Here is a 13,220-nt window from a genome sequence, read left to right as displayed (position 1 = left end):
AGAGACAGAGCATGAACGGGGGAGGGGCAGAGAGAGAGGGAGACACAGAATCGGAAACAGGCTCCAGGCTCTGAGCCATCAGCCCAGAGCCCGACGCGGGGCTCGAACTCCCGGACCGCGAGATCGTGACCTGGCTGAAGTCGGTCGCTTAACCGACTGCGCCACCCAGGCGCCCCTGTCACTTTTGCTTTTAATTCCCTTGCTGTTGGAGATGTGTCAAGTAAGAAATTGCTGCATCTGAGGTCAGAGAGGTTTTTTCCTGCTTTCTCCTCTAGGGTTTTGATGGTTTCCTGTCTCACATTCAGGCCCTTTATCCATTTTGAGTTTATTTTTGTGAATGGTGTAAGAAAGTGGTCTAGTTTCATCCTTCTGCACGTTGCTGTCCAGTTCTCCCAGCACCATTTGTCAAAGAGACTGTCTTTTTTCCATTGGATATTCTTTCCTGCTTTGTCAAAGATTAGTTGGCTATACTTTTGTGGGTCCAGTTATTTCTTATGCTTTTCAAATGATGGGCTTCCTTAAGATTGAGCCTTCAGCCCTCATTCTTCCATCCCTTGTTCCTTTCTAGCCTGTCTTTGTAGGTCTCTCCTATATAATTCGAGATCTTGTGTCTATACACACAGCTCTAAAGTCTCATTCTTTCTTGAGTTCCAAAACCACATTTCCGACTGCCAACTGAATATTTCCTTTAAGATGTTCTGCCAATACCTTACAAAACCTATAACTCTGGATTGAATGTATTAATAAAAAGGGCAGAGGCAAGAGGTGTGTTATTCCCCAGGCTATTCTGATAAATCTTTATGGTCTTTTTTTGTAGATGTTGTTTTGTAAATTTTATTTCATGTTTATAAAATATCTGTCTTTCAGATTTCATACCAGTTTGTCATATTTTTACTGCCCAAACTAAGCATTTGGATTTTTGCCTTCATCGCCCACATTTTTCAGTCCTCTTCCTTATCCTTCTACCTTCATATACACACACAAACAAATGATTTGAAATGCTAGAAGTGTGAAGTTTGGGTTTATTATTATTTTTATTGGTAATGGTTCAGTCTGTATTTATGGGGTAGAAGATAAATCTTGTATTACTTTTCTCTTTGCAGGTCTCTATGCCTTACGGAGAGTCTTGAAGAAACAGCCTAATCTCTCTGATAGCAAGATGGCTGGGCTGGTGAAGATTACTCTGAATGATTTCTTACAAGGGATGAATGACGTCAGGCCCAGTGCTATGAGGGAAGTAGCAATCGATGTACCAAATGTAAGTCATTTGTACTCCCATGCTAGCCACACTGTTTAACTCTGAAAGAAACAGAGACTGCATAGAGACAATATACCCAGGCTAAACTTAAAAAAAAATTTTTTTTAATTGAAATTTTTATGGATGTAATTGGAGATTTAGTGCAGTTGTAAGAAATACTGTAGGGAGATCTTGTGTATTCTTCACTCACTTTCCCCCTGCGTGGTAACATCTTGCAAACAATTAGTACACTATCACAAGCAGGATATTCATGCTGATATAATCACTGATCTTATTCAGATTTCTAGTGTTACTTGTACTTATTTGTGTGTGTGTGTGTGTGTGTTTAGTTCTGTGCAGTTTTATTACTTGCAAAGTTTTGTGTATCTGTCACTGGAATTGAGATACTGAATAGTTCCATCACCACAGTGATCTCTTGCTTTGCTCTTTCATAACCATACTAACCTTGTTCTGTACCTGTTTGTAAAATTCTGTCATTTTAGAAATGTTATATAAATCTAACTATACACTATACAGCCATTTGTTATTAGTTTTTTCCCATTTAGCATAATTCCAAGGAGATTCATCCAAGTTGTTATGTGCAACAATAGTTTGTTCTTTCTGTTGCTGAGTCGTATTCCATGGTGTGGCTATACCATAATTTGCTTAGTCATTCACCTGTTGAAGGACATCTGAGCTGTTTCCAGTTTAGGGCAATTATGAATAAAGTTGCTATGAACATTCGTCTGCAGGTATTGTGTAAATGTAAGTTTTTATTTCTCCAAAATCAATGCCCACGAGTGCAACTGCTGGGTTGTATGCTAATTGCATATTTAGACTTATAAGAAAATGTCAACTAGGCTAATTTTAGAATAAAAAAAAATCTTCAAGTTATGATGCCTGGTGTTTCCTCAGGTTCTTTTACATTTTCTCAATTATTGACATGCTTTGCACAGTTCACAATCAAATCACCATAAGGACATCAGAAGCTACCTTTTAAGGGTGGGGGGGGCGGGGATCATCTGTTACGTTCTCTTATCACCCAAGTAGGCCTAACATTCAGGAAAGAAATGTTTCTTTGAATATATTAATATTTGCAGAAAATGAGCATTAAAACAAAGCATTGATGGTGTGTCCTGCATTGTATTGGGGTAAGGGATGGGCTGTTAAAGTTGGCTTGATCATAAGGAGTGTTTATATCTTGGTATAGCTTGAGGAAAGTTTATAGATTGCTCTCTGACACTTTAGGAGAGCACTGATGGAAGAATGGAACTTTGTGACTACTCTTTCCCTTTGCTTCTATAATATCACCTCTTTAGTTTTTCTTTTTGAGTTTGTCTTATTGCTTCTGAGATACTCCCTTGTAAAAGCTCACACGTTACAATTATTTAAAACTTAGAGCCGTATTAGAGAGTCAGACATAGTTTTGTACTCTTTTGCCCATTGTGTGTATATTAACAGTTCTCTTGGTCATTAACTAATGGTTTATAATTGCTGTAAGCTAAAACAAACAAAAAAACTGAGAGAGACTAAAAAGATACTAAGTCAATGGAATAGACTGTGTGGAACCATATAGTGGGGAGAGATCAATGGGTTTGTTTTCACTTTTTTTGTTGTTGTTTTGTTCTTTTGGTTTTCACTTTTAAAGGGGACTGTTCCTTGGAAAATGTATTTTGTGGCCAAATATGTTTGGGAAGTACTGGTTTAAATGAAATCGGTTGTAGTTTTTGCTGCAGGACTTTTCAGGGTTTTTAAATATGAAGAAGTGTGAAAGAGAGCTATTATGGAAACTTATTTGGCCATGGACCATGTGGAGCAGATACTTTCTGCATTTTGCAATGTGGTAGATTGCATAAACTGACTACAGGTTTTTCCCACCATTCTGTTTGCCCTTTTTGCACTGCAGCTTTGTAGCTCCTACCATAAAAGAGATGGAGTCAGGTTTTCCACCCTTTGAATTTGTACTTGGCCATGTAACTTGCTTTGGCTAATAGGATATTAGCAATCATGATGCAAGCAGACTTGAAAGCACCTAGGGCTTGCCTTTTCTTGCGACTCTTAGAATCCCTGCATTAGTTATGCTATGATATCTGTACTTGTTTCCTGGAGGGTTAAATACCATGTGGAGCATAAGTGAGCCCTCTTAGCTGAGATTCCCTCCTTTCAGCCATCCTGCCAATTGTCAGACATGTGACAGACACAATGCTAGACTATCCCACCCCTACTGAAGTTTACCTAAACCAGAAAAAACACCCAGTTAACTCTTAGAATTGTCAGAAATATCAAATGTCTGTTTTTTTTGAGCCACTAAACTTTATGGTAGTTAGCAAAAGCTTAAGTGATGAAGATGCTTGTTTACTTCTTATAGAACACAATTGTTTTGTCAATTAAGGTGGAAAACAGTGCCCTCAGTTAGGAATATCTCTAAGGACTAGCTTCTAGTTTAGGCAACTTAATGTGATTTTAAATGTTTTTTCGAAAACATTTTCAAATTCACTAATGAACTTACAGCTTAACTTTGGGTTCTACTATAGTTCTGTAGTAGAACATGCTAATTTAGTATGAATAATTTGACAAATGGAATTATGGAATAATTAATGATTGATGTTGGATTAGTAGAAGCTTTTCATTTCTTTGGAATTTATAGTCTAAAGTTTGGGCACATTGGTGTGAATATCTTTACTTGTATTTATCTGTGTTTTGTTGGCTACTGTTACATAATGTAATGGGTCAAGTAAATGCATATTCATCAAATGCCACATGTGAAAATTTCGGGTGATAGGGTTATAAACCAGCTACACCATCCAAAAACACTTCAGTGTTTAAAAAAGTTTAGGAACTAGAGAAACATACAGTGAGTTTTTTAAATTTAAAATTACTGCCAATAGAGAATGTGTTTGAACAGTGGCTGTCCACTTTTGGAATTGCTGAACTGATTTATTCATCAGAGGAACTGATACTACAACTGCATTTTTAATTGCTCTAATGAGAGATTTTTTTTCCCCTTTATTTTCTTCTGATACAGTATTTACAATCCATGGACTTGTGCCATTTTCCATTTGGCACTTTATTACTTGGCCTAAGGCCATGGTGTACTGTGATGTTACTCATGAGCTCCAGGGTGATTAGCCCTGGTCAAAGTACTTTTTTACATTGCTTTTTATGCTCACTTCAGATTGTAAAAATTTTCCTGAGAAGTCAACATTTCTATAATTGGATTGCTAAAATTTTTCTCTTCTGCTTTCAGACTATCGCATATACAAAAATATCTCCAAATTATATCTGCAGAAGGTTTACTACTTACTTTGCTATAGAAAACCTGTTTCAAGCCGGTAGTTAATTGTGAACATTTTTTAAATAGTAAATTGAGCATTCAGCATCTTTTGAGAAAAGATTTCAGCGTGTGAGATTAAGACTTCTAAATCACACTTGCCTAGTTATATTTAAGTTGAAAAGAAATGTCCTAAGGTGGGAATATTGCCAATTACAATGTAATTAATGCATTATTAATCAGGAGACCACAAGTGTTAGCTACTTACTGAAATGTAATGTTTCCTTTTTGTGGACTTTCTGAATTGGTGATTATACCAACTGGTGTATTAAAAGTCAAATGTATTTTACAATTAATTGGTAATTAAAATCAAATGTATTTCTTTACCACAGGAATCCTTAGAATCTTTGACTATGTCAGTGTGCATTTTGAAATTTTGGTTTTTCACCCAGAAATAACAACTGTTAATATTTTGTTATAATTCTAATAGTTTAAAATTTTTTTAAAGATTGTTTTTCTATGCATATAGATATTTTAATATAACTAATCTTAGAATATATAGTTTTATATTTTTCTTTTTTCACTTAAAATTATATGGTAAACATTTTACTTTAAAATTTTTCAGCAAATATCTTTTAAATGACTGTTTAATAGATTGTTATGTGGTAAACTGTAATTGTTTTATCCTTCTTCTATTCTAAAGAAAATCTGTTTATTTTTCCTGTTTTTTTCTAATATGGTTATATACACATTTATGTCCAAACCTTTGCATTTATGTTTCCCAGAAGTGGAATTATCAGACGGAAATATGTGGTTTTAAAGTTTAAGGCAAATGTCATTAAGCTCTGTTTTTTTTCTCCCCTCAGAAAGATTGTTTTAATTTATAATTATGTGATAAAAATTTAAAATTATAAAGAGCTTAAATAAAGTCTTATTTTATTTTTACTTTAGTCCTTTTTTATTTGCCTGCCACTAGAATTTATTTTTCATTTTGAGGAATAATACTGGATAATCTTTGGGTAGGGACTTAAAATAAGAAAATGAAAACTATCAATTATATATCTTCTTTTTTCTATAAAAATTTTAAATTTTTAGATGATTGGTCTAAACTGGATGGCTTTTTAAGGGATTTTAAATTCTGTGAGAGCAGTTCTTATTTTTATCCTTTATATTTGTCCTACCACATAATAGATGTCCAATCAATATTTGCTGAATGGATAAGTGAACAACTATAATTCTCTTGGAAAAACAAAACAAAACAGATGGTCAATTTCACATGTATTTAAAGAGTATTGCATCCTTCTTCTGTACTAAAGCTTAATGTTTTTGTTTACCTTCATGTAACATTCTTCAGATTCTTCGTATTTTATAAAACAAGTGGTTTCTTTAGCGAATTTTAACCCTTACTGTATATTCAGTGAATTTAACAATTTTGGAGTAAATATGCCTGTAATAGTGCTAAGTTGTGTGTTCTGGAAGGATGTAGAATAGTCCTTTATATTTTCTACCAAAACATGTTGCTTTCTTGATGTATTAGAAATTCTTATTTTATTAAGATAAGCAAAAAAAAAAAAAAAAAATGCTTTCAATAGTTGTATTTACATATTGTATTTACAATAAGCCATTTTATATATACCATAGCAATTATCACTGGATCACTGGTAAATGGCATTCTTAACCAAATATATACAAATTGATTACCATCAAGTTTAATTCATTTATATATCTTAAATCATCCCCACCCCCAGGGTTTCCCTATTTCATTTTAGGTAGTTTTAGGTTGTTTCATTATTTGGAAATAATCCATCTTTATGCTTTTGGTACTGCTTTGGATTGCAGTTTTCAGAATTTGGACATTTGGTTCAGAATAAGTTAAAAGTCAATAAAAAGAGAGGCCTCTACTTTCATTTGAACCCACTTTTTAAAAGCGAATTGTAACTAGAGCCTTAAGACTAAGTGTATTGCCTCAAACCTCTTTGTAAGCTTGGATCCAGATTAAATTTATAGGTAGTCAGCAGTCAAATTGAGTGTATACCAAATGTCATTAGTTAAATAAACATACCTCATTTACTCCCATTTTAAATAGTAGCAAACTTAATTATATGAATAATCAAAAGACTGTTTCACTAATTACATATTCAAAATTGACTGGTGTATTTTCATTTGGCATCTTTTCAGATGAGAATAGAACATCAGAATGTGACAAGGCAGTTGAATTTCACAAGATGAGCTCATTAGCATTACTTTTCCTGTGCAGAGAGTTAAATAGTTTAATTGACCATAATTACATTTCATTCTTCATGTACCCTCAGGATAATTAGAAAGAATTTGAGTTTCTGTTCTTTAAAAACAGTACTGTGTTCTATATGTTCTTTATTTTTAACAGATTCAAAGGATTGAGGGTTTCTGGGATGCTTTACTAAATAACAGATTGCTTTTTTTGGAATAGATATACAACCTGTGGAAATTCTATTAATTCCATATTGGTTCTTGGCAAGTCTTTTGAATTCGGTTTCTTTTGATTTTGCCTCTTGTTGTCTAGACAGAAGAGTGTCTTCTATCACTCCCAAGATCCCAGTCTTCCCTGCCAACTTCTCTTGTGCATTTTTATAGTTTTAAGTAATAACAATTGAACAGGAAAGCACATTTGGGAAAGTAGATTACTTTTAACCAGGAAATACTCTGTGCCAAAATCAAGATTGTAGTTTTAAGTGTATTAAATATTTTAGAAGTTTAACTCTTTCATTCCACTTTTCTTTTTATACCTTACTTTTCTCAGGCTTATAGTCTGTAGGAGACATGAGAGAGATAGAAAAGTTAGTTTGTAGGAGACATGAGAGAGCAGTTTCTGCTCTCAGCTCTGATTCTGGTTAACTTTGGTGAAATGAAAGACTTTTCCTGTCAGATTATAGAAGGAAAGCTCTTAATTTGCTGTTTTCTGATGCATGTCTTCTTTTGAATTTATAAATAATGTTGAGGTTATCATAGAGATATATGCTATACTTATATGTTATAGTTGGTCAATAAGAAATACTTGATGAGTGTTTGCTAAAAACAGATTTTCATTTAGTGTAAAGGAACTCATTGGTAGTTAGTGTGGTTCTTCTGTGGTACTATACTTCTTTATTTCACCTTGTACAGATATGGAGTAATTATATACCATCTGCTCATGCCCTTTAGTCCTTCCCATCTCTTCATTGAGTAATTTATCCAAAAGAAATTACTGATCTGGCTTAAAAGCTATCAGCATGACTACCAGTTGATCATCTTTAGAATGAAGTCTAAGCTCTTTAGTTTGGTATTTGTAACCTGGCTTGTGCCTCCTTAACTTTTTTCTAACATTATGCTCTCCTCTTGTTGAACCACTCCTGTTTTTGCATGTGTGGTCTTCTCTGCCTGGAAAATTGTCTTCTGACCTCTCAGTTACCAAAGATCTTGCAGTGTAATCCCTAACACACACCCACAAAATACACATATATGGCTTGTGGATATAATACACCTAATACACAAAATATGCATATATCCCTGTGGACCTTTTGTCTTGTTCATCTTTGTATCTCCATGGCTTGGCAAATGGTAACAACCAAATAATAAGAGTTTGTTAAATGACTGAATATTTTGTGAAGAATTTTGGTTCACAAATGTTCTTATTTCTCAGAAATAGTTCTTTTGCCCTTCTATATAAGTATATATTCATATTTTGGTAACAGCTTCATTGAGGTACAATTCATGTGTCAATTCAGTCATTTAAAGGACATATTTTGGTGGTCAAGTATATTTAAAGAGTTGTACAGCCATTACTGTAGTCAACTTTAGAACATCCTTTTATCATCCCCCAAAAGAAACGCTGTACCCTTTACCCATCATCTCCCAACCTGTCCATCCTCACCAGCCTAAGGCAAACATTTATCTATTTTATATCCCTATAGATTTGCCTAATCTAGACATTTCATATAAATGGAATTGTAAGATACTTGATTCTTTGTGACTGGCTTCTTTCACTAAGCATAAAATTTTCAAGGTTTATCCATGCATCATGTATCAGTACTTCATTCCTTTTTATTGCTAAGTAATATTCTATTGTATGGATACTGCATGTTATGATTTATCTTTTCATTAGTTGATAGACATTGGGATTGCTTCTATCTTGACTGTCATAAATAAAGTTGAATTTGAACATTTATATATAAGTTTTTGTTTGAGCATCTGTTTTAATTCTTTTGGGTCTATATCTAGTAGTAGAATTGCTAGGTCGTTGGTAATTCTGTGTTTAACCTTTTGAGGAACTAACAGTTTTCCAAAGTGACTACCATTTTACATCCCCACCGGCAGTGTATGGAGAGTTCCTGTTTCTACATAACCTCATTAAAACTTACTATCTTTTTGGTTATAGCTATCCTAGTGGGTGTGAAATGATATCTCATTGTGATTTTTTATTTGCATTTCTTTAGTGACTAATGATACAAGCATCTTTTCATTTGCTTATTGGCCGTTGTGTGTATCTTCTTTGGAGAAATGTCTATTCAGATCCTTTGCCCCTTTTTAATTGGGTTATTTATTTGTCTTTTTATTATTGAGTAGTAAGAATTCTTATGTATTCTGGATACAAGTCCTTTATTAGATATATGATTATCTGATATCAGATATGTATGATTTGTAATAGTTTATCTTATTCAGTGGGCTGCCTCTTTCATTTTCTTAATAGTGACCTTGTAAGCACAAGTTTTTAATTTTGGTGAAGTCCAGTGCATCTGTTTTTTCTTTTCTTGTGTGTACTTCTGGTACATTTGAGAAACCATTGCCAAATCCAAGGTTGTGAAGATTTACCTTATATTTTAAGAGTTTATAGTTTTAGTTCTTACATTTAGGTCTTTGACTAACTCCCCCCCCACCCCCCGCCCCCGGCCCCCCTAGGTAGGGTTAACCCTGCTCTTTTGTGTGTGATGGTAGCATTACAGAAACTACAATTATAGCTTGCAGTCAGGAGGACCATATATGAGAAAACTGTTTTTTTTTTTTAACCTATGGTAAAATATACATAGCATAAAATTTGCCATTTTAACTATTTTTAAATGTATAATTTGGCCTCATTAAATATGCTTACATTGCTGTGCAGTTATTACCACCATCCATCTCCAGATCTCCAGAAATTTTTTTTTTTTCCCAAACTGAAACTCCATACCTATATTAAACAACTCTTTATTCCCTCCCTCACCATCAAGTATGATGGTAGTTTTTTTTTTTTTTTTTTTGGAATTTCTTTATTAGGTGAAGTTCCTTTCTACTCCTATTCCTAGTTTGAAGAGAGAATTTTTTTTTTTTTTTTTTTAATCCAAAATGGTTGTTGAGTTCTGTTGAATGCATTTTCGGCATCGTAGAAATGATCATAATTTGTTTTTTTGTTTGTCAATACAGTGAATTACATTCATTTTCAGTGTTGAATCCATCTTGTATTTCTGGATGAATTCCACTCAAGTGGAATTGTGACATAGCACCCTTTTTATATATGTTCATGAGAGAGATTTGTCTGTAGTTTTTTTTTTTTTTTAATGAAGTTTTTTGTCTGGTTTTGGTATTAGGGAAATGCTGGTATTATGGAATGAATTGGAACGTGGTCTCTCATCATTTATGTGTTGGAAGAAATTGTGTAAAATTAGTATTAATTCCTTAAATGTATTGCACTGAAACCATCTGGGTCTAGAATTTTAATTATTTGGAAGACTTAAGTAAAATTTAATTTTTCAATAAATACAGACTATTCAAGTTTTTTGTTTTTTTCTTGAGTGAGTTTTGGTAGTTTGTATCTTTTAAGGAATTGGTCCATTTCGCTTTGTTGGATTGGTGGAGTTAGTCATTCATAGTTTTCTCTTGTTATCATTTTACTGTCTACCAAATGAGTAGTGATGTACTGTCTTTTATATCTCATATTGGTAATTTGTGTCTTTTTTTCCCCCCCATGGTTAGTCTGACTGAAGGTCTATCAATTTTACTGATCTTTTCAAATTGTCAGTGTTGTGTTTTATTGTTTTTCTGGTTTTGATTTCACTTATTTCTACTCTCATCTTTATTTCCTTCCTTTTGTTAGCATGAGGCTTAATTTGTTCCTCTTTTTTTCTTAAGATGGGAATTGTGGTTAATAATTTTAGGTTTTCTTTTCTAATATAAGCTTTCAGTTGCTTTAAATGCATCCCACATATTTGATATGTTGTATTTTATTTCCATTTAGTTCATAATATTTTTAAATTTCCCTTGAGACATCTTTAACTTATCACAGTCTACCTTCAAGTGATAATATATCATATGTATAGTATAATAAGAACCTTAAAACAGTTTACTTCCATCGCTCCCCTTCTGGCCTTTGTGCCGTTGTCATACATTTTACTTTCACATATTTTGTAAACCCCACAGTATATTGTCATCATTTTGCTCTAAATGGTATTTTCTTTTGAAGAGATTTAAAAGAAAAAAATATTTATATTTATTCAATGTAGTTATCATTTCATCTTCTTTTGTCTTTTGTATAGATTCAGATTTCCATCTGGTATCATTTTCCTTCTTCCTAAAAGGCTTATTTAACATTTCCTGTAATGCAGGTGTGTTGGTCATGAATTATTCCAGTTTTCTTATGTCTGAAAAAAGGGTTTTTTTTTTGTTTGTTTTACAAAGATATTTTCACGTTTTCACTGGATAAAGAATTTGGGTTGATAGTATCCTCCCTCCCCCCAAATTCTTTACTGTTTTTCCTCCACTCTTCTTTCTTGCAATATTTTTGAAAAGAAATTTGCTGTCTCCATTTTCTTTGTTTTCCATATGTAATATATATTTTATTCTCTAGTTGCTTTTAATATTTTCTCTTTAGCATTGGTTTTAAGCAATTTAATTATGATGTGCCTTTGTAGCTTTCTTCATGTTTCGTGTGCTGGTTCATTGATGGTCTTGTATGTATGGGTTTATAGTTTTAATCAAATTTGAAAAAAAAAATTGGCCATTATTTCTTTAAATATTTAGTTTGTTTCTTGCCTGACTATCTCACTGGGGACTCAAAATATACATGTACATTTGTCTGCTTGAGATTGTCCCAAAGCTCAGTAATACTAAGTCCATTTTTTTTTTCTTTTTCTCTTTGCTTTATTTTAGTTACTTTCTGTTGTTTTGCTTACCATTCTACTAACTTATTTTACCCCCCTGGAATTTCTAATCTGCTATAAGCGCTATCCATTGCATTTTTAAAATTATAGACAATAAATTAGCTTTCTTCTCTAGAGATTTGATTTTTATCCTTTTATATTTTCTTCTTCTCTACTTAGTGTTTTTAGTGTTTCCTTTCTTTGAACATATGGAATACATTTAGAACAACTGTTTTAATGTCTTTATTCTATCAACTATAATTTCTCAATCAGCTTCAACTTATTGATCTTTCTTCTTCTTATGGGCTGTATTTTCTTTGCATGCTTGTACTTTTTGATTAGATTCCAGAAATTTTGAATTTTACTTTGTTGGCAGCTGGATTATTTTTATATTTATAAAAATACTCCTAAAGTTTGTTCTGGGTGTGGTTAAATTACTTGGAAATAGTTTGATTATTGAGGTGGGGGTTCTTGCCTTTAAATTTCCTTAGGTGAGACCAGGGCAGTATTGTGTCTAGGGATAATTTTTCCCCACTACTGAGGTAGAATCATTTATCAATACTCTACCTAAAGCCCTGTGAATCACAACATCCCTGTTGAGGGCAGGCACTATTCCCTCTAATTCATTTGGGTCTCTGACCTCTTTCCACCACCATCCCTCCTCCAGCCTTATTTTGTTTTTCTCACATATACACAGATAACAGTACATATAAAGGAGACCCTCATCAGATTTCAGGTGTTCTCTCCCTGTGGACTTCTTTTGTCTGTAATCCTCTGCTCTGTGATACCTAGCCTCTTTGGCTTTCCCATACTTCTAGCTTTATCTTTTCATCTCTGGAGACAGCAGGTTCTGCCTGTGTTTTCCCTTCATTGCTGTAATCTGTGACCTTTTCCAGGCAACTGGTTGTGTGTAATCAGATAGTTGGTTTCCTTTCTCCCAAGGTGCATTGTCCTTTGTTGCCTGATGGCCAGTGTTCTGAGAGTTGATGCTTCATATATTTTGCCACTTTCTTTAGTTTTTTCTTTTTCAGACAGAAACGTAAATCTTATCCCTTTTACTCATTGGCCAGAAACAAAAGTGTCTTTTTGGCATTTTTTTAAGTGTCCCTTATTTATAAAGATTTATATCCAAGCAACAGGGTGGGATGTATTCCAATGTCCCATGTTAAAATTGCTGTCAGAATTTCATGTACTTTTCAGAGAAATGCTTTGTAGATTTTTATGTAGGTGTTTTGTTTTGTTTTGTTTTGTTTTTTTAAGTGTATTAAGAATGAACCTTCTGGTTTTGACCCAATAGAAAGACCAGTGCTCTAAGATGGAATGGGGTATGATGCTGAAGTGGGAAAAATATGGTAGATTGATTAAACTTAATCTGAAAATTAGCAGATATCTGAGAATTCCACTATAAGCCAGAGATAAATTAAAAAAAAAATAAATTTAAAGGCCTGAGATAAAAGGTTTTTTTTTCTGCTGTCTAGAGCTATAGATGAGTACTAGGAGATAAGAGGGGAATATGTGAGAATGAGTTCTAGAGAAGTCTAAGCTGCTTATAATTTAATCATCTGTCTGTCTTTGTTGGGGAGCC

General features: G+C 33.4%; 1 protein-coding gene across 4 annotated transcripts in view; it reads left to right on the top strand.

The window, feature by feature from the left end:
- The window catches only part of SPATA5 (spermatogenesis associated 5), a 374,748-nt gene that overhangs the window by 47,687 nt on the left and 313,841 nt on the right, over positions 1 to 13,220 (top strand). For all 4 annotated transcript variants that reach the window (XM_045468189.1, XM_045468183.1, XM_045468197.1 and 1 more), the window contains exon 10: positions 1,104 to 1,258. In XM_045468189.1, coding sequence (XP_045324145.1) covers positions 1,104 to 1,258 — 155 coding nt within the window. The remainder of the gene's footprint in view (positions 1 to 1,103; positions 1,259 to 13,220) is intronic.

Source organism: Leopardus geoffroyi, chromosome B1 (genome assembly GCF_018350155.1).
Source record: "Leopardus geoffroyi isolate Oge1 chromosome B1, O.geoffroyi_Oge1_pat1.0, whole genome shotgun sequence".
Taxonomy (NCBI): Eukaryota; Metazoa; Chordata; class Mammalia; order Carnivora; family Felidae; genus Leopardus; species Leopardus geoffroyi.
Note: the sequence above shows the minus strand (reverse complement) of the source record. Positions and strands in the feature narration are given on the sequence as shown.